At 45.9% G+C, this 20464-nt stretch overlaps 1 protein-coding gene across 5 annotated transcripts in view; it reads left to right on the top strand.

Annotated features, from left to right (window-relative positions):
* GRIP2 (glutamate receptor interacting protein 2) overlaps window positions 1-20464 on the top strand; it is a 257720-nt gene that overhangs the window by 226550 nt on the left and 10706 nt on the right. For all 5 annotated transcript variants that reach the window (XR_005626109.1, XM_039695431.1, XM_039695432.1 and 2 more), the window contains exons 15-21: window positions 6110-6176; window positions 6994-7139; window positions 7430-7574; window positions 11806-11945; window positions 14229-14405; window positions 17145-17298; window positions 20178-20298. Coding sequence is in view for 4 of the 5 variants with exons in the window: in XM_039695431.1 (XP_039551365.1) it covers window positions 6110-6176; window positions 6994-7139; window positions 7430-7574; window positions 11806-11945; window positions 14229-14405; window positions 17145-17298; window positions 20178-20298 (950 nt within the window). In the remaining variant the exon portion in view is untranslated. The remainder of the gene's footprint in view (window positions 1-6109; window positions 6177-6993; window positions 7140-7429; window positions 7575-11805; window positions 11946-14228; window positions 14406-17144; window positions 17299-20177; window positions 20299-20464) is intronic.

Below are 20464 nucleotides of genomic sequence, written 5' to 3'. Positions count from 1 at the left end.
GGTTTATTCGTGAACTTTATCGTCTAGCTACACTACAGATGTAAGATGAGTTGCTTTCATTGAGTTTTACCTCTTGGCTTCAGCTGGCTTCTCTGTAGTTCATTCCTCTGCCTAGGAAGGTTTGCCTCTGCCTTCTTAAATGGGCAGAAAGTGTTACGACCTCATCAGAGGAGCACTCCAGAAATAAATGTGATCAAGTTCTTGCTGTGCTGTGGCTTTCAGAACTAATTGGGAGATGGACTAGGTAAAGGGTGGGGGGAGGGCAGGATTCTTGATGGATGCATTGGAAAAATTCATGTAATGGAGCTGGCTGTAGGAGGAGCCATAAATCTGCTGGAAATGCTTATAAAAGGGTTGAAAACCCAGGAGATTTGTGTATGAGGAGGGCAGATGCTGCTGGTTCTGGGATGAAAATACAGAGAGGGGTCGTACTTGTTCCTGGTGAGGGGCAAATGTTTGCTGAGGGCATTAATCTTTCAGAGATCTCAGGGTTTTCCAGAAAGAGAAGGCTTGGGCTGGATGAGTCTCCAGCTGTGGTCTGAGAGCATGGATGGGTTTCTTCCCCCTGCTCAAACATAGTGTGGCAAAGGGACACAGCAAATCAAGATACATGGTGGAAATACATCCATGCAGCACTATTTCCCTTCCCATTCCTCAAAAGATGAGTACAAAAGCCAAGGGGTGAGCCTCTCCCTGACACTGCTTTGATTCTGAGGGATCTCTGTGCCCTCAAGCCTCATTTCAGTCTCCTCAATATGCTAAACAACAACAAGCTGCCACGTGTGTGCTGCTCCATGTCCTTTGTCCAGAAGTGAAGAGACACAAAGCCAACTAAACTCTCATTTTCTCTGTGCTCCAGTACCTCAGACTCTGTACCAGGCAGAAGGGCATTTGTTTGTAGAGCAGCTACTCTGGCTGAAGAACAGAGCATGCTCCTTTCTGCTCAAAGAGCTCTGAAGCTTACCTGTTTGCAGCAACCTCTGGGCTAAAATAGTGAGGATGCAAATACTGGTAAACCGAGAGTTTTGACACAGGGATGTGAAGATTTGACTCTTGTTAGCCTGAACTACCCATCTCCATTAGCAGAACTCATGCCTCAAATGCTCTGATCTTGCTGGCTGCATCCAGTTCTAATGATGCAGTTATGCCTTTGAAAGTTTTCTGTAAATCTCTTATAAATTAAAATCTCCAGCAGTGAGAAGGTAATAATAATTCTATTCTCATATGTTCAATACTTCTCCTCTTAAAATAAGGTATAGATTTGTTATTCCCCTCTGGAAAATGATAGTTGATTACACAAAAGATTACCTTTTGTATTGAGAGTTTGGGATTTTTTTCCTGTCTCAAATATCCTCTCCGAGGGCTGGTTGTGACATTCACTGTAGGGTAGAGGTGTGTTGATGTTGCTGTTTAAAGAGATACTGAAATTGCCATTAATTTTGGATATGAATTAATGCTTTATATAGCTTGTTTATCAAATTACCTTTATATATCTTAACAAATCAATTCCTGTGCCCTTGGTGTGAAGTACTGCAGATAAGGAGTAGGCAGTATATCTGCTTGCAGGTGATAAAACCGGAATTTGGGTAGATAGATAACTTCGATTAAGTCGCTTAAGCAGTGTAATCACTGTCCTAGTGAGAAGATGGATCTCTGAGCCAAGCAAATCTAGTTTTGCTGGCTCTGTATTAGCCTGTGCCCTGCCACCAGCCCAGCTGAGTGTGTCTGCAGGCGGGGCAGGCTCAGCAGCCACCTGTCCTGCCCCCTCACTCACACTACAGCTGATTCACTCCAGTGCTTTTATCCTGGTGGGATATCCTGATCTGCTTTTGCTACCTGGAGATTGTGAAAGGAAAAGGATCTGTGATGAGGCAGATATCCTGCTGGAGGCACTGATAATTTATTCACCTGCTGCTAAACTTAATGAATGATAGAGGAAAAAGTTGGGTACTGAGGATTTGATTTTCACTGCTGCTCTTTGTAATCAATTCTGATTCACTTTTTTCCTTTTCTCATTCCTTAGCTATCCTGAGATTATTTGGTTTCTGATTTTGTTATTTCCAATTTAAAAATGCTTCTTATTTAAATGCATTCTCGTGGCATTATTACAATTTCTTTAATTACACATTGGCAGCGTTGCTTTGGCTTGGTCAATAACAAAGGGCATTTTTAACGGGTTGATGCCTGTGAAATATGTGCTGGTGCTCCTTGGAGGAGAATAATTTACCAGTACAAGTCATTATGCATTCTATTAAAAACACAAACCGGACATGTGTTCCTGGCCTCGTCATCCATCACAGTGTAAACACTGAGTTAGCCACAACCCCAGCAGAGAGACTGAAAGCAATTTATAAAAAGTAAATAACAGTATTGATCAATTCACCTTTTTATCACTGCCCTGTCACCACTGCCAAGCAGTGTTTTCATTTTGAGTTTCTTCCCTACCACATGCTTCTACCTTTACCAGCTGTTGATTTATGGAGCCTTCTCTGGGCCACTGGAGCAGATTTAAACTACCTTTTTGTACTGGTAAATCCACCAAAAATACAAATGGGTCTGAAAAAGGGTCTGTTTCCACCTGACATGGCTTGTCCTGGCAGATGGAGGCCACAGCCAGGATGCCTGCTGGGGGTGAGCATGGGTTTCTGCACGCCAGCTCCTGCCTCCATCTCTTCCCTTGCCTTCCTTTGCTGCCATCTCCATTTCACACACAGGAGAGCAAAACCCAGAGGCAAGGCTGAGTGTCCAAACTGTGCCTTCCTGCAGCAGAGTTCCCAAGACAATGTCCTTTGAAGAGATATAACCACATTAACAGCAGAAATGAATGGATAAGGAGGCTTTATTCATCTGTGCAAATGTCTTAATGCCAAAGACCACAGCCCTAATAATGATGTACTTTAGGTTGGTGCTGTTTTAATTGCAGGCAAATTGGAAATTGTCTATTCAAAATCTCACCAGGGATTCATGTATTTAACGGCTCTGACCTCTGCTGAGCCACTCCTTCAGTGAAATTGCAGCTCTCTCACCGTCAGACAGGCAGCTGTTGCAGGGGGAAACATTGTCACCCTGCATGAATGGCCCAAGATGTTTAAAATTGTGATTCTCAGGGGTGCTCAGGGCAACCTTATCCCAGCAGACAGACAGGAAGCCCATCTGGACACTCTGCTGTGTCCCAGAAAGGGCTTTGGGATGCCAAAGGTTAATTAATGGAGTCAGTAACTACAGGTTTTTAGAATGAACAACAAGCCTCTGTTCTGTGCTGTGAGATTTCATTATCTTAACCTTGTGTCTTCGCCTCTTGAGAGAACATGGTTATTCATTAAGTGTCTCTAACTTACCGTTCAAATTTGATGGTTTTATAAAGTCTTTGCATTTTACATTAAGAAATTATATAATGTGATGATCCCCCATCCCTGGAAGTGTTCAAGGACAGTTTGGGTGGGGCTTTAAGCAACCTGGTCTAATGGAAGGTGTCCCTGTTCCATGAGCAGAACTAGATGATCTTTAAGGTCCCTTCAAAGCCAGGTGTTTCTATAATGATTCAGTGCTGAATATTTAGAATGTTTTACATTTACATTTTACATGTATTAAAGTTTGAGTTCTCTGTTGGTAGGGACAGTTGTATGCAGTTGTATATGGCTCTTCCATTTAACTCAGGTCTCAAGAAAATCTGTTCTGAGAGCACACCTTCTAAAAAAATTCTACAAACAAAACCCAGAATGATTTTTCCTTAAACTTGCTTTGTTCTCTAATGGATAAAGCACTTGTTTGGTTTGTTACCCTTGCTTCTGTCATGGGAAGCTCGTGCTGTGTTCAGTGCTGACACCGACTGTGGAGCTTCAGAAGGACAAGGTCTGGTTCTCTGCTCAGAGACTGACTGTGTGCAGGATCCCCCCACATGTCACAGGGCTTGCAAGCAGACACTGAGATAAACATAAATCCTGCAGAGCTTGAGGCATGTTTTTGTCTGTGATTGCTTGCTTGACTTTTTTTTTCTCCCCTCCCTCTGCTCTATTGGTGGTCATGCTCTCCAGACATGTTCAGCTGTGGCTCGGTCAGGTTAGAGATGGCCATTGCAGCCCACCACCAGGACAGGTTAGGATCCTTCCTAACCCCTTTCTGTCACCCTCCCTTCCCTCTTTGCTCTATTGATGTTCATGCTCTCCAGACATGTTGTTCAGCTGTAGCTTGGTCAGGTTAGAGATGGCCATTCCAGCCCACCACCAGGACAGGTTAGGATCCTTCCTAACCCCTTTCTGTCACACTGCCTCTGCTTTGAAACTAGTAAACAAACCTTGCAGTGAAAAGTATTTTTGCTAACCTGGATTGTTTTGACAGAACCAGGCTAGGGAGTGATTAAACATGCAGCAATGCCACCTGACCCAGGGCTTAGGGTGTGCTCACAGGGTCTGCCCTCACTGCTGCTCAGACACCACTCTGCACACCTCTGTCAGCATCAAATACATGTCCTATACTGAAAAGGAATGCAACAGTAATATTTACCAGAGTGGTACATCTCAATCCCTGTGCTGTTAGTCCATGGTGTGTAGCCTTCTCCATCAGCATGGGGATTTCTGCATTGTTTTTATCTGAACCCCACCCTCGTTCCCACTGCTCAGCTTTGCCCAGATTCTCTTGTCCTCACTGCAGTCTGGTCCATGCTGTGGACAAGCTGAATATAGGCACAAGCCCTCTGGGAATCTCCACAACATATATTTCTCCCTTAGATCTGCAGACAGAAGCAGAACATGAGTGTCCAGTCCAAAATTGTCTGGTACCAGGCTCCAGTAAAACATGGGGAAAAGGATTCCTCCAGGCTCTGTACCATTCAGCAGTCACATTGCTGTGACTATTATAAAATCAGTCACAGTCTGCTTTTTGCTGTCTGACCTCACTGTGGTTCTCAGCCTTGCCATGACTGAGATTGGCTGTCTTTTTGCTCTCTTTAGTACAGAAGGTTTGGTTATTTCTAGGAGAGGATATCCTTAAAGCTGTTGGGTTGGACATATGTTTTAAAATCTCATAAATGAATATAAACAACAGAAAAATCTAGGGCAGAGAGGTTGGTAAACACTTACTATGTCTGACTTTGTGGGTGCTCTCTAACTGCTGTTCAGGCAGGTGGATCTCTGTGTGTTTGGTGCCACGTGCCTCACAGATATTTTAATCTCTGCCCTGCACCTGATATCTTCAAAGGCTGTGAGTTTCTTTCTTCCCACACAGTTTTTGTGAGAAGCTGAGAAGCTCTGTCAACTTTAAATGAGGCAATGCAATTCCCATAGCAAGGCAGGAGGGAAGGATGCAGGGCGGAATGGATGCTCTTTCTTGATGTATGTTTGGTGTGTGCATGACAAGGAGGTCAGGAGGAGTTTGAGTCATAAATCTCTCTTGGGTATCTCAGGAGAGCAGCAGGTCTTGCAGGCAAGTCTGAAAATGTAAATGCTCCCAGAGATGTGTATTCACATCTCGTGGGCTGAAAAAGTTATCAGGGTCGGCCAGGAGATACGAGTTGGAAACCACCCACCCCTTCCAGCTCCAGCACAAACCATCCCTGATTCATCTGGTTGTATGATTAAGTGCCCTAGAGAGCTGAACCAGCTGAAAAACTGAGCTTTTTCACTGGGTTATTTTCCACCTGGAAAATTTCACAGCCCACTTTACTTGAAGAACATAGAAATGCTTGTATGGAGCACGGGGCAGAGCTGGATGCTCTCCAGGCAGCAGTGCTAATTGTGACTGCAGCCACGACCTTTGGCTCCCTTCTCTTGTGTGTGAGGGGTGGTGAGGAGTGTTCAACAGTGCTGGGATTGGCAGTGCCACCCCTTCCTGTTGGGCACCTCTTGCTGCTGGACACCACATGTCCTCTCCTTCAGGAGTCCAAAGGAAATTGACCTGGGCAAAGGGCAATGAACAAACTGCAGGGATTTATGTTTTGGGTTTTTTTCTTTCTTTCTGGAGAGGCTTCCAGAATTCAAATGTGAAGCATCATTTTGTGATGGAAATATAAATCCCCTTTCCTTATGGCTGCTTCTCTCCATTACCTATCTACCGTGCCTGTCCCCCACAGCAAAGTCACCACCAGGCTTTGTACCATGTGTCTCTTTTGCAGCTGCAAGCAGAAAGCTTGGGGATCCTTTGATCATCTCTGACATCAAGAAGGGGAGTGTAGCACACAGGTGAGTGCAGGATTTTCTTCAGGGTTATCTGTCTAACCCACTGCAAAATGGCCTTCCATGAATGTCTACCAGAGGAGCTGAATGTAGCCCAAGCAGTAGCACTTGGGTCTGGATATTTCCAGAATCCAAGGAGATCTCAGCACTAGAGGTTTTTCTTTGACCACAGTAGGGTTTACAATAAAAATTGTCTGTATTGAAGTGAATAGAGTTGAGCTAATGGAGAAGATGACCAGGGCACTGGTTTAGATGTCTGCTGTGTCTCTAGGAGATGGATGTTTAGCATTTAAGAGCATGTGGTAAAGAGCTTCCTATATCCCAGGAGGTGCTATGGCTCATCAGGTAGTTTGCCATGTCCCAGCTCCTGCTTTGGTGAACAGAGTGAGTGAATTGTGGGCACTGGTGGAGAACTGTGCAAATAACTCAGGATTTATTGACTTCCCCTCTGATCCAAGATCTCATAGCAAGGCGTTCAGAGGAATTTAGCGTGGCTGTATGGCTTATTTCTAAGAGTGCTCACATGGGAGTTTCCATAAGGGATAGGATATCTGTCAGTTAAACATCAGGCATTTTCAGGGTTATAGGTTGCCCAGGATATTTATGTAACCTTCCTGGCTGGTTCTGTCTGGGTACATGCTCTACACAAATTTCCTCTCTTTAAAATTACAGGTGTCCCAGACTCAGCTCATGGTTGTTTTCCAGAAAAGATCAAGGACAGTAAAAACTTAATATTGTCATTTCCACTGCAGAACTGAATGTGTTGTGGGATCTGAAAGGCAAATACAAATGTACTCTTAGTTTTCTTTTCCTCTCCATGTAGAACTGGCACCTTGGAGCCTGGAGACAAGCTGTTAGCCATTGATAACATCCGACTCGACAATTGCTCAATGGAGGATGCTGTGCAGATTTTAAGGCAGTGTGAAGACCTGGTCAAATTGAAGATTAGGAAGGATGAAGATAACTCTGGTACAGAAATCCTGATGCAAACTGGTGCCTGTCCACTGTAATGACATTTCCCAATAGGTAGTGCAAACTAACAAAGATAAGGGCTGCTGCTATCCAGTCACCACTTTCCAATTGATTATAGTCTATTTTTGTTATTCTGCCCTTAAGTGATGTCTGGAAGGTTAAAATCCTATTTGGTATGAGTGTCACTGAAGACTTCTGGCTTTTGCTTCTAGAGGCTTCAAGTCTTTCCTATGACTACTTTTATTTGGGAAGTGACAAGAATTCAGCATTCCTGTTTTCTCTTTCAGATGAGCAGGAGACAACTGGTGCTATTATCTACACAGTGGAGCTGAAACGATATGGAGGCCCCTTGGGAATAACCATCTCTGGGACAGAGGAGCCTTTTGATCCCATTGTCATTTCAGGCTTGACTAAACGAGGGCTGGCAGAGAGGTGAGGTTTGGGAGAGAACACTTGAATTGATTTAAGAAGGGGTCTTGAACCATGCCAAGTTTCCTCCACTGTCATAAACTCTTCTTTGGTGTCTTAGTCTGCTAAGGAGGAAAGGTGCTCTGAAGGTTCCAAGTGACATGAAGCAGGTGTTGGGGGCTGTGCTGCTGGGGCAATGAGAGAGACACTTCAGGAAAAGTCAGACCCAGTGAGTCTTCAGCCAGGAATACATATTTATTTGCCCCTCTCCCACAGAGGTGCTTCCTGGTCTGGGATTTGCCATGCACACCTTGTATCAGGAGAGTGCCCAGCCTGTCTGTGAAACCACTGTCCAGGATTCCCCTGTTTCTAAACTGGCTTATGGGCATTGCAGTGGTGTGTCCTGCTGCAAGCAGGGATCTCAGGTGTATTCTGACCTGTCCTTGCTTGTTGCTCACTGTGTTACATGTGAGGTATGTCAGTGCAGGCTGGCGTGCCCAAGCATCAGACATTTATACTGAATAAACGTAGGAGCAGATTTACCTTCCAGCTCCAGGGAGGTTACTGTGTGCCTGGGTCTGAATATGTGTGGATGTGTGGGATTTAAAGGATCAGGACATTCCTGAGAGTATAAGGTGGGACTGAGTCATACACTCTATCTTAATTAATCTTTCTATACGGGAGCTGTGACTTGTAAATAGATCATTTCAGCAGCCTTGACTCATGCTTCTCTGAGGGTCTCTTACTTTGTGCTGATGACAGGAAGAACAGCAACAAAAAAAACCCTGAACAAACTGCTGTAAAGTGCAAGACCTTGGGGATGTTTGACAGCAGATCTGGCCTTTTGGTTTTTTCTCTTTCAAGACCATGCTTCCTCTTAGCTGGACTGTGAAACAGCTCTGTGTCCTTCACTGCATTGGGTCCCCAGAGCTCTCAGCACACTGCTGTGCATTTCCACTGCTTCCCTTTGGTGCAGAATGCAGAAGGTCTGTGCCTCCTGGGAAGGAAGGGGATAGACTTTGTCATTAGTGATTCTTCTCACTGAGGATTTTACGTCACTGCCTGTTCCTGTAGGGTTTGGTCTTCTTCCCTATAAAATAGTAGCCACAGAGTATCCAAGGTGTTTCTGTGTAGCACTTCTGTACTTACCTGCAACCCAGCACCAGAGAGGTTAAGAACAGCCAGCTCAAATGCTGTCAGGTGTCAGAAGACAGAATTGTACCTTTGTTGATCTCAGTTCCCTTTGCAATTCCACGTCTGCTCCTCTGTGAACTCGGACGCACATCGGTGACTGCTGTGTCCAGAAATGCAGTGCAGGCGAGAGCTGCAGTACCACTGAATTTTGATCAGGAGCGAGCAGCCAGTGAGGAATGAAAAGCCTTGTGAGAAGAGTGATGGAGCTGTTCAGCATGCTCACTGTGCCTGAGTAGCAGATAACAGCGTGGTGACAGGGCAGCACAGGGATGTCTCTGGGTAACCTTGGCTCCCTGTGGGGAGGGCGAGGAGCACTGGGATGGATGCTGCTTGCAAGAAAGGTGCATTTTTTTCTCTTGTGAGTGAGAGAAGGGGATGACTTGACCTTGTCAAGGGAAGAGGGGTGCTCCTATTGCTATTCTAAATTGTCCCTTTCCTCATGTCTCTACCACAGATGCCCTTAGCCAGGCTCTGAGTGAAGGATGGGGACTTAAATCCAAATCCATGCTCTTGCTGGAGCACAGGACATGGTTCACCAGCACTGACACTGGGACCTGACCCCAGTGTCTGATAGCAGGAATCCCCAGGCCATTCTTGTAGAGGCGCAAGTGAAAATCTGCACTGCATTTTGGGCTGCTGGCAGTGGGGGAGGCAGGTTGTCCTCAAGGATCTGTCACACATCTCTCTGTGGATGACTGGCTGACTAAGTCAAAAAGGCTTCAGAGTCAGATGATTTAGGTTTTATCTTGACCTTGAACTTTTTTTCCCCCTCGTGTCTGATCTTACAGAAACCTACAAAAGCAGCTTAGGCTGTTAGATTGATGTGGCTGTGGGTCTCTCCCATGTTCCTGTCTGTGTCCCCTCCTTGAGTGCCTGCAGATGGCTTAAGCCTGTGCCACAGGACTTGTATTTTCCTTCCTCTTGACCAAGGGAGTGTGCCTGAACACTGAATTCTGGTTGAGGTGTAATGGTTCTCCAACAGCAATTTTTGGCTGTTGCTGACATTTTAAAGTGCCAGACCAGCCTCCTTTAGTGCCACCTGCTCAAGTAGATGGGGGTAGCTGTAGGAGAGTTTGGTCTAGGAGCATCCAGCACCAAGCCATGTTGGCAGGGAGCAAAAAGGATGGTGACACTGCCCATGTGCCACATTAATCCCTACAAGATGCATGCACCCACCTCTTCCCCAGTGCTTGCTGAGAAATTCTAGCAGCCCCTTTTACACGTTTCCACTTGCCTGTTACTCAATTCTATTCTTGCATGTCCCCACTGAGCAAGATGGGACATGCAGCCCATGGCTCCTTGGGCTGTTTTGTGTTTGAGGTGAGTTAAGGACTGTTGGTAGGAATGGAGAGGCACAAGGGTCACTAGCTGGAAACTGCTTCCTCTGTCAGTCCTTCTCACCTTCTGCTTGGCCTCAGAAGGGGGACCCTGAGAGAACTGGACTTTGGTTTGCTTTCTCCCCTTTGAAAAAATATACCTGGCTGAATGTGACCTTTCTCTTTAATTGTTCCTGTATTTTTCCCTGCTGAGAGACTTTCACAGTTACTGCAGAGCCATCATGTTCAGGGCTGGGTGGTTGGGAGGGTGTCTTGGATGGATGTGTCCCCATGCTGGGTTCAGGGAACAGCAGGAAACCCTTGAATGCTGAAGCACTGCAGTGAGAAAAGGATCTTCTGTAAACTGCCAGAAGTTTAGCTTGATTCTCTGGACTGCAATAGATGAAACTTTTAAGACAAATCCTCCGGTCCCAGTTTCATCTGTAATTTGTTTGAATGCAGAAATGTTTGTTTCCCTGACAGCTTTTCCACGCTGATTTGGGTGGCACAAGACGGACATCTAGTGGCTGGTGGGACCAACATGGCACTGCTGAGTACTTCAGCAGCAGCAGAAGCCTGAGCAGTCCTGCCTGCTGCTTGGCTGCATTTCCTGATTTGATGTACTTATAGTGGAAGTTTCACAGCAATGTGTCTACAGACTTTTGATGTTTTGGGGAAAGCCAAGAGCTGTTTTTCCTGCCTTGATATATCAAATTCCAGTTCTGTAGGGACTGTTTGCAGTCCAGTTTGGAGATGCAGCCTGAGGGAGACAAGTTTCCAAAAAGGCAAAAAGGACAAAAAGACATTGCAGTCCAGATTTGCAACTCCTCCTGACTCCATCTCCTGACAGCAGAACCTCCCACAGTACTGGAGCAGGAAGTGGTTGCTGCTCTTGTGTGCTGGCATTTGGGAGCTGGAGTGTGAGTTTGGGAAGCTCAGTCCAGCCAGTAGCGAGTGTGAGCTCCAGGTTTGGCAGTGGCTGTGACAGTGGACACATCCTGCCCTGCCTGCTCTTCCCAGAGCTTCACTGGGAAGAGGTAAAGGGAGCTTTTGTCTGTGACAGAGGGGAAGGATGGAGAAGGGGGAGAATTGCCATGACTTGTTCGTTTCCTCATTCCTGTTGCTGAAGCCTGAGGATTTGTCTAGGTGAGAGCAATAGCCAGTGCTAGAATGTGGCAGAGCAATAAAACACAACCTCTTCCTGAGCTGGTGGAGAAAGTCACAAGGGTGTAGCTGAGTAGGGTGAACTTTAAGCATATCATTAATTGCAGCTGGTTCAGCTCGTGCTTGCCACATACATGAGCAATTTTGTTGAGCTATTTTGTCCAATAGGTTTCTAGGTTTGTCTCATAATTTCTTTCCATCAGGGTGATCATGTCCTTCAGTTCCATGCTTGATGACTGTGTTGGACTCCACATAGTGAAAATGCTTGTGCTTTTAACCCCATTGCATTGAAGTGTTTTGTCTCTAAGCTGGTCTGCATTCCCAGTTCCTGAGGGGCTTGGGATTTGAGGAGGTCATGTGTTCCCCTGTGTGTTTGTATGTCTGTGCACATGGAAGCTGGGGAGGACCTGGATTCCTGGTACTTTGGTGGTGAAGGGGAAGTCACAGCTGTAGAGTGTACCAAGAAGGAACAAAGACATATTTTAAAGTGCTGAGAGTTAATTTCTTCCAGCAAGAGCTGAATGTCCTGTCCTCCCGAGGAATTGCTTCTCTGAGTTCCTGACAGTGCCTTTTCCCTCCAGAACCGGAGCCATCCACGTTGGGGACCGGATCTTGGCGATCAACAACGTGAGCCTCAAGGGCAAACCGCTGAGCGAGGCCATTCACCTGCTGCAGATGGCAGGGGAGACTGTCACCCTCAAGATCAAGAAGCAGACAGAGAGTGAGTTGAGGAGCTGGGGTGGGGAGGGGAAAGGCTCACCCCAGCAGGGATCCTGGGCCATGGAGCAGGCACTGATGGGGGGGCTCCTGTCCTTTGGAAGGTGGGATGAGGCAGTGTGGGTCATGGGCATGGCTGGGCACAGTGGGAAAACGTGTGTGTTTCTTGAAATTCAGACTCACAGGTGAAAGAAAGGCAACCCAAAGTCTCTCTGTAGTGATAAGGAGAGGTGAAACAGCAGGTTTATTTGCAATAGTAATTTTTAATTCAGATTGACAACTTGTACTGTTGTTGCCATTCCCCGTCTGTATTGGTATTTCCCAAAGAAGTGAAGCAGAAGTTACTTTTAGAAGTATAAGAATGTGGGATTTTTAAAACTATAACCCTGCTAAATGAGCTAGAAGACTCTGAGTTGGAAGAATCCATAAATTTCCCCCCCCGACCCCCCAGTCTTTAATTCAACTTTTTGAAAACAATTGGCAATGAATGTGTTACACCTCTTTTCCTGGCTTGGGGTTCTAAGATCATCTTTCAAAGCATCTAACTTCATTCTAGGGATCCCCTTCTGGTTTCCCTGACAAGCTCCCTGTGGCTTTGAAGCTGTTGTTGACATAGTATAAAAACGCAGAAGCATACTTAGTACTGGCAGGTCACTTGGGGACAGAAGGGTGATTGAAAAAAAAGAGGGACCATGCAAACTTTTCTCTCTGATTGCATGACCACAGCCAAACAGAGGCTTTTCCATTAAATTCAGAAAGTACCAGGTGCCTGGTTTCATTCTAGTCTCTCCCACCCCTAGTATTTTCCTTTCATTTTTTGGTGCCATGCTTCTGCAGTCTGTAGATTTGGCTGGACTTACCCAGCCAATGGCCCACAGTGCTGTGGGAATTAGAAGAAATCAAGAGATAAATCTTTCCTAAGCAAGCGTAGCCCTTTGGATGCTTGTCCTGCATCTGAAAAAGTGACATCACTCTTAAACATAGAACCTCTATAGGCCTCAAAGCAGTTTGCAGATATGTGACAATGCACCTGTTTTACAAATGGATGATGACTGGGCAGAGAGTAGGGATGTGGCAAATAGAGACAGAGCTGGGGAGTTGATTCCTCTTCACGAAGCCCCAGTCTCTTCCCCTGTAGCTAAATGTCTTGTCTTTGGTCTGAAATGCTCTTTTCTCCCCCTGCTGACACTTAGCATTGTCACAGGCGCTTGGTGAAATAATTGACATGCAAGTGCCTGTTGGAAACTCGTTAATCATTCTGAGAATGAAGCAGGTGTAATTGAAATTTCAAGGTAATCTTGAGTTAATCATGGTGAGCAATCTTCTGAAGGCTTGGAAAATAGGGACTTTCAGGACACCAGGCTTTGTTTGGTAAAATAATCTGTCCTCATTGACAAATGCAGACTTTCAGAGGGCTTTTTATCCCTCAGGTCAGAGATCCAGGGTGTGGATGGCTAACAAGATATCTAATCAACAAGGACTTTAAAATATTCAGTACAAAGAAATGCTTGTGCTGAGAAACCATTCTTTGCATAGCTTTTGTCTGAAAGGAAATCTGATATAATGATAATAAGTGCCTGTTAGCACTAAAATAATGAAAGGGAAGGTCTGAGCTTCATCATTCACATTCAGCTCCCATTTTCCAATCACTGATCAGGGGAAATTCTGCCTCAAAATACCACACCCAGGAATTCCACTGTTGTCACATGCGTGGGAGACTCTGGAGAGGTGGTGTTTAGCTTTGGGTTCTTTCAGGGTTGTGCAGTCGTGGAAGAGGGCTGCAACTTCAGCAGTGGTGGTTGTCATTGGAGTCTCATTAAAACACCTGTTTGTAGCCAAGTTTGCAGCCAGCAGCTGCCCTGGTGCTGCTCTGAGTATAAAGGAGGCCCTCTGAGTCCAGAGAAGCTACAGGGTATTGCTTGCAGGAGCCAACACTTCTCTGGGCAGGGCTGTTTGCAGGAAGCTTCCAAATGTACAGGAAGATGTGCTTGTGAATTGAGATTAGGTCCCAACTCTCTCATATGTGGTAATCCTCAAATCCCCATGACTGCTCCTTGTGTTCCATGTGCTAAAAACTCGGAAAGGCATTTTTTCTTGATTCAGCTTGAGATAAGAGTAATGCATTAAATCCTTTCAGCTTCATTGCACATGCCTTTCTCAGCTGCTTTTGAAGAGCTAAAGAGGTACTTTAAAGACTAACAGTACCTGGGCTTGCTCCCATGTCAGCATAAGCTTTTCCCTGAGGCTTGCTCTTCGTGCCTGCTAAAGCAGGGTGTTCTGGTTGCAGAATCCTACCCCAAGAAGTCGGGGAGCATAAACGAAGTGAGTGACCCAGAAGATGAGCTGACAGACTCCCAGAAAACTAGCAAGCTGTCTGAGATGTACTCCTCCACAATTCCAAGTGTGGACAATACTGTGGAGTCCTGGGATGGCTCTGCCATTGATGCTGGGTATGGAAGCCAAGGTAAGCTAGGGTTGTGTTTTCTTAGGGGTCCCTTCTCTGTCTGGGTCTTATCTCTGAGCATGAGCCAAAGCCTGACCACATTTGTATGGCCTCTTACTTCCAGAAGGGAACAAAATATATTTTAGAATGCACTCATGTGGTGCTTTGAGTTGGTGTATCTGTTTAGGCTTTTATTGGCACATTTGTTCTGGCTTATGTGGCATCATACTGTTCTCATAATTTTCAAAACCATTACAGCACTTTATAATTCTCGTAATCAGAGACAGTATTCACTGGCCATATGTTTTACAGAGTATTTGGTCCATAGCTTACTTTTATTTCTCCAGAGAGGCCTTGTAGGCCATAATAATCCTCTTCAGGATGTTTTAAAATCCACTAGAATGTCTTGTGACTAGAAGCACTTGCTTAACAAAATAATTAAGGTAATACTACAAGAAAGTATCTCTCTCTAGTGAGTGATCAGATGAACACATGTCTTCAAGGTCAGGTTTATTCAGCTGTAGCTTCTAGCAGATGTGGAACTGGAATGGAGGATACTCTAGTCATGGGAATATATTTTTACTTGGAGAAAAGCCCTGGAAAATAGTTATACCAGTTCAGATTTAGTGATGTAAGCTAGCACTAGCCCGTGTTGAAACAACCCAAAATCCTGAACCAACATGGAACAGGAAGCTGGTGGAAAGGCTCCTGTCCAGAGCAGAATGTGAAACCAGGGAGGGATGCTGCTGCAAAGTGTGAGTGTGCTGTGCTCACTGCACTCTGGCTGAGTTCAAAGGGCAGCACTGCCCCAGCTCTCCCCATCCTTGCATCTTCTTTCAGCCTCTGTTCATCTGAAATATTAATTTGGGAGCACAGTTGGGACTGGAGGCTTCATTAAGGAGGAATCCCCTGGCCTTCATAATGCTGCAATCCTTCTCCATCTAATTGAATGTTAACACAAGTTGGACACTGGGAAGTGATTGCTTTGCCGGTAAATTGAGAACAAGTAATTGAGCACAGCGCCCCAGGGAGTGGGGCTGGTGCCAAGTTGCCCAAAATCCACACACTGCAACTTTGCTTCAGGGGCTCTCTTGTCTTCCCTGGTAATTGCATTTGGCTGCATGGTGGTGCAGTGGTGCTGGTTGGGAAGGGGGGTGCTGGAAGGTAGGGAGAAGGGCATGGATGTATGGATGGTTGCCCATGGGATGGCACAGAAGGCAGGGTGCAGGGAAACCTGTGAATCAAATAGCCTGGAGATTGGGGGTTACACCCCAAATGGAAAACTACAGATCAGGCTCTGCAGCCTTGTAGGTTTTAGGTTCATTCACAGCAGTAGGAGATTGCTCAAGGAAGAATTCTGGCAGGGAAGCTGTGCTGGGCCTGGTGGGAACATGCCACCAGGTGGCTCTGAATCCCAGGGATCCCACCCTTCTCTCTGGAAGGAGGAGATGAATCTATAGTGACTGCTCTGGACACCTGCCCCGTGCCCAGCCCAGACCTGCTGCCCACCCGCTGCAGGGGCCTGCATCCAGGGCCCTTGTCCTGCTCTGGCAGGCAGTGAGTGCTTCCCACTGCTGTAAGATGTTGGCAAGCAATTTTCCTGGGGCTTTCTCCAGAGAAGTCTAACCTTTAAAAACACACAGAGGAAACAATCCGTTAAATGAAATAACAGGTCTTGGCATTTTCAGAGAAAATGTTGGCATTGTCTTTGGGTATTTCCAGTGCTCTTAGCTGTTTAGGACGTCAAGTCTCCCTTAATTACATGTTTCTCCATTACTTCTTCCTGTTTGCTTGGCACAGCATGTGATGGGAGCATATGGTGCTTCTTGGAAAGGCTCTGAGGATTTCTCTGAAACACTGAATGGGCAGTAGGAGGTGGGCAGGGGACTCAGGAGATGTATTTCTACTGCAGATGGCACTGCCACTGCTGAGGAATGGTCTATTTTGGAAGTTTTCTGTTTAGGCATCTTCTCATGAGACTTGAGGATCTTGTGACTTGGTAATGATGGATTTTCATCTCTGAAGTAAGACACTGAAGTATGGAAAAGTTCATGGGGGCAGATGTAGTGAAACTTGTCTGATTTCATACTAACAGTCTGTATTGATCTCCTGTCAAATGTGATATAGATGAGCCTCCTCTGCTCTCAAGCCAGCAGAGTTTTCCATGCTATTCCTTGCCTTTCACACACACATCCCTGAAGCAGCTTCCTGTACCTGTACCAGTTGATCCCAAAGGCTTGGGACTTCTGGGAGAACTGTCTGGCAGCTCTTAGGATAAGAGCTGATTTTTCCTCATTACCACCACTGAGGGAAGCTTGTCAGGATCTTCCCTTTGCGCTTTGAAGAACTTGTTGTATTTAAAGGTGACTGATTCAACTACATAATTTCTGCTGGATTCAGTGTGGAAACAGAAGCTATTAACCACAGCTGGCACTGGCTGGAGGCAGGATCTGCATTGGTGTGTATGTGTACTCCAGGTCTGTGCATCCCAGACCCACACCATAAAACTACTGAGAAGCAGGGGAGAAAAGGAGAAATGGGGCATCCCATGTCAACATCCTGAGAAGCTGCGTTGGTTAAATCCAGAAGAGACTGGAAGAACTGCTTTTGTATTGCTAGATGGCAAGTGTGCAGTCCATGTGACCTCACTTTTGGGACCTAGGGAAGGAGGCTCTCCTGGCTCTGCGTGTCCTACTCCATTTGGGGTTTCTGACCAGGTATTGCCCTCTCTCTTCTTCCTCTCCTTCTTGCCTTCCCTAGGTACGTACATACCCCAGGCTGCTGGCATAGCCCTCCATCCACACGAGTGGAGACACAGCAGGCAGAAGAGCAGCACCCCTCCAGCAGACCCCAGGAAAAACTACCCCTACATGGATGGAAGCTTCAGTGAAGATGACTGGGACAAATCCAGCAGGTACGGAGAGGTGGGAGGAGGCAGGGAGGTGTTTGGAAGTATGGGTGTCAAGGCACAGGGACAAGAGGGGCATTGGAATGTGATGGAGTGGCCAGGAATGTCCCACTTGGCATCAAGCCATGGGGAAGGATACTGGTGGTGCACTGGCTGTGTTGGGCCACCTGCACATTGCCAGGTTACTCTGAGTGTAACTGTGTGACAGCTCTGCCATGGCCAGGTGACATTTGTGTCTGGAGTTAGGGTGGTCTCAGCTGCATGGACCACACGTTCCTACCATGTTTCTTCCTGCCATGTAAAGGCTGCAGTATTTTTGTTGTTTAGGTGTAATAAACAGAGATGGTCAGGGTTGTCCCTGTATATGTTGGCCAGACTTTTTTGAGGAAGGATGCAACTTCACACCAGCTCAGTGCCACAAAGCAAAAGAGGCCAATCAAACTCTTGGAGGACCAGCATGAGGTTGCATATCCATGTTAAAATCTACCAAAACTGTGGCTGGATTCTCTCTCCATCACACTTTGGCCATTCCAACACCTCAAAGCTACACTGTGTGAACATGGTCAAATGAATCCCCCAGCTCAGTCAGCATGGGGAAAATGCTGTGACACCTCCTGAGGCCAGGGAGGCAGCTGCAGCTGCCCCGTGCTTTGGGTGAAAATCCTGCTGGATCTGCCTTGGCCACAGGCTGCCCTTCATTGAGCCACATATAATGGAAAAGCCCCATTGCTTCAAAACTTCCCTTCCCTCAACATCCTCCAGAGTCCCCACAGTTGTGTGTGTCGTGTTGTTACTGTCGGTTCTTTTTTCTCCTATTTTTTTTCCTTAACTTTTGTTTGTCCGAACAAAACCCTTAGAACATCTCATGGCCATTTCCACCTATTTAAAGATGATCAAGCTGGCAGGAAGGCTGGCAGCGCTGGAGACTTTGTTCTTGTTTTGCCTCTCAGCGAGAGCCAGCTCACAGAGGTCACTGATCCCTCCCGGCGAGGCTGCTGGCAGCTGAAGTTGGCAAATCTGAGCCCTCGAAACCCCCGTGTCCCTAATGAGGACTCCAAGCCCTGATGTCAAAGTGCAAGTGAGATGGTTCATGCTGCTGAGCCCTCTTTATTAAAGAGAAAAACAAACCCTGACAGCCTTTAGCCTGGAAGAACCTGCTGACCCAGTGATGTGGGAGCCCATTCTGATTCATCTGTGTCCTGGATATGTTTGTGTATTGCTGCTCTGAGAGGCAAGACTGGTAACTAGAAGGGACATTTGCCTCTTTGGGAACCTGGGAGCAGAGGAAGGAAATGAGTAAGGGGAAAAAAAATTCCTTTTGGGGGAAATTTTGGTTTGTTTTTAAAAAGTCTTGCTGGGTGTTTATTTGACCTTTCTGCCTGGTGTAAAGGCTACTGTCCTTTAAAAGTTGATTAAAGATAGGAGGTGAATTTAAAATACAATAAGCCATGTCATGTACTGTTCTCTTCAGGAAGTCCGTGATCCCACAAGGAGCAAAAGGGTGTGTGAGTGAGTTTCTGCCTGCTACAGACCCCATTTAAACCAGTGGATCAAAGGGAAAGTGTGTGCTAAAGACTTTGCAGTCATTAAACATCTGGAAAAAGACAAGGGGTCATTATATATCTAATGGAGGCCTAGCTCTCTGTGACATCTACTCAAGTAAAATGTTTTGACTTTGCTGAGTGGCTGTGGTGCATGAGTGTCCCTTCCTGTCTGTGGAGCTGGAGACCATTAAACCGTGCAAGGTCCTACCACATGGTGCTGAGCTGGAGCATCATCCATGCAGCTCCTTATAAGATGCATTAGGGCTGCTCCAATATCACTGTCCCCTTGGGGCTCTTCCCATGACTCCTTATTGGGTTTATCGTGATCTTGATTTAACACCACAGAGAGTTTCTCTCAATAGGCTCCTGTTAAACAGAGCACTGCTGGTCTGAGTTTTGCAGTCTGGTGTTCAGTAAGCAGTGTCCAGAATCACCTGCTTTTTTGTTCAGAGGATTTCACCATGTTTAATTGCTGTTTGATTTAGAGATATGAGAATTGACCCTGGCTTGTGGTCTGAGATAAAAAGTGCTGCAACTGCCAAGGTGGGGAATTGCAGAACCCTAGCACACAGTGGTCACATTAACGTGTGTCGGTATCAGCATGAGAGAGGTTCTCTCTAACCTAACTCTCTGTTGTAGACAGAACTGGTGGCAGACTTTACACAGCTGTAAGTGCCAAGACTGCTATACAGCAAAAAAAAGAGAGACCTCCTGAAAGTAGCAGTTCAGTTCCCTGGCCATCCCAAAGCAAATGAAACTCGGTTTGTATGGGTTGTACATGACACTGTTGATACTGCTGGCTGTAGTGTGCGTTTGCTTGTCCAGCCCAGGGCAGTCATTTTATATACATCTTTGCATTATTTACTCTCATAGAGACCTAATGTATTTATCATTTTCTCACCATGTCTGTTACCCTCTGTGTTTTTCTCTCTCTTCTCAGGTGTTCTGTGTCTCAGATCTGAGCTCTATCCCATCAGCCTTTGTACTAACAGTCTCTGAGGCTCCTGGTTTACCCATAATGCATCCTTTTTTCTTTCACTTCTCTATTTCACCAAAAGGTCTTCCTAAACCTACAATCTTCCTACAGGCACTTTTTAATTTACCCTTTGAACTTTGACATTGCTACACCAACTTAACGCTTCCTTTGAAGGACACTTGCCCCGTTAGTAAATGCATGGAGGTCTCGTATGTGGACTCTTGTTTGAAAAGTTCATATTGTTTGCTTTTGTATATGAAGATTCTTCAAGTCTGCTTTTACTGGTGAGACACTTGCTGTAGCCTTGCAGCTTTCACCCCGCTGCAGAAGAGTGCTGACAATATTTGGTTCCTACGTTACAACAGATACCCCAACCGCCAAAATGGCCTTGAGACCACTCATGAGGACAATTTTTGGCGTGTTTTTGGAGAAGCTTTGGAGGATTTGGAAACATGCGGCCAGTCTGAACTATTGAGGGAGATTGAGGTAAATCACTTTCTGAATTTGTTGCTGACCTGACTGTTGTGCTCTTTCCATAAATATTATACCGTTTCCCCAAATGTTACTTGCCCATAACATCCCCGAGCTGCCGGTGGTGTGAAGAAGGGTTTGGGTTTAATTCCTGTCAGGCTTTGTGCTAATGGGTAACTCT

The sequence above is a fragment of the Passer montanus genome, unplaced genomic scaffold (assembly GCF_014805655.1).
Source record: "Passer montanus isolate IOZ18808 unplaced genomic scaffold, ASM1480565v1 scaffold9, whole genome shotgun sequence".
Classification (NCBI taxonomy): Eukaryota; Metazoa; Chordata; class Aves; order Passeriformes; family Passeridae; genus Passer; species Passer montanus.
Note: the sequence above shows the minus strand (reverse complement) of the source record. Positions and strands in the feature narration are given on the sequence as shown.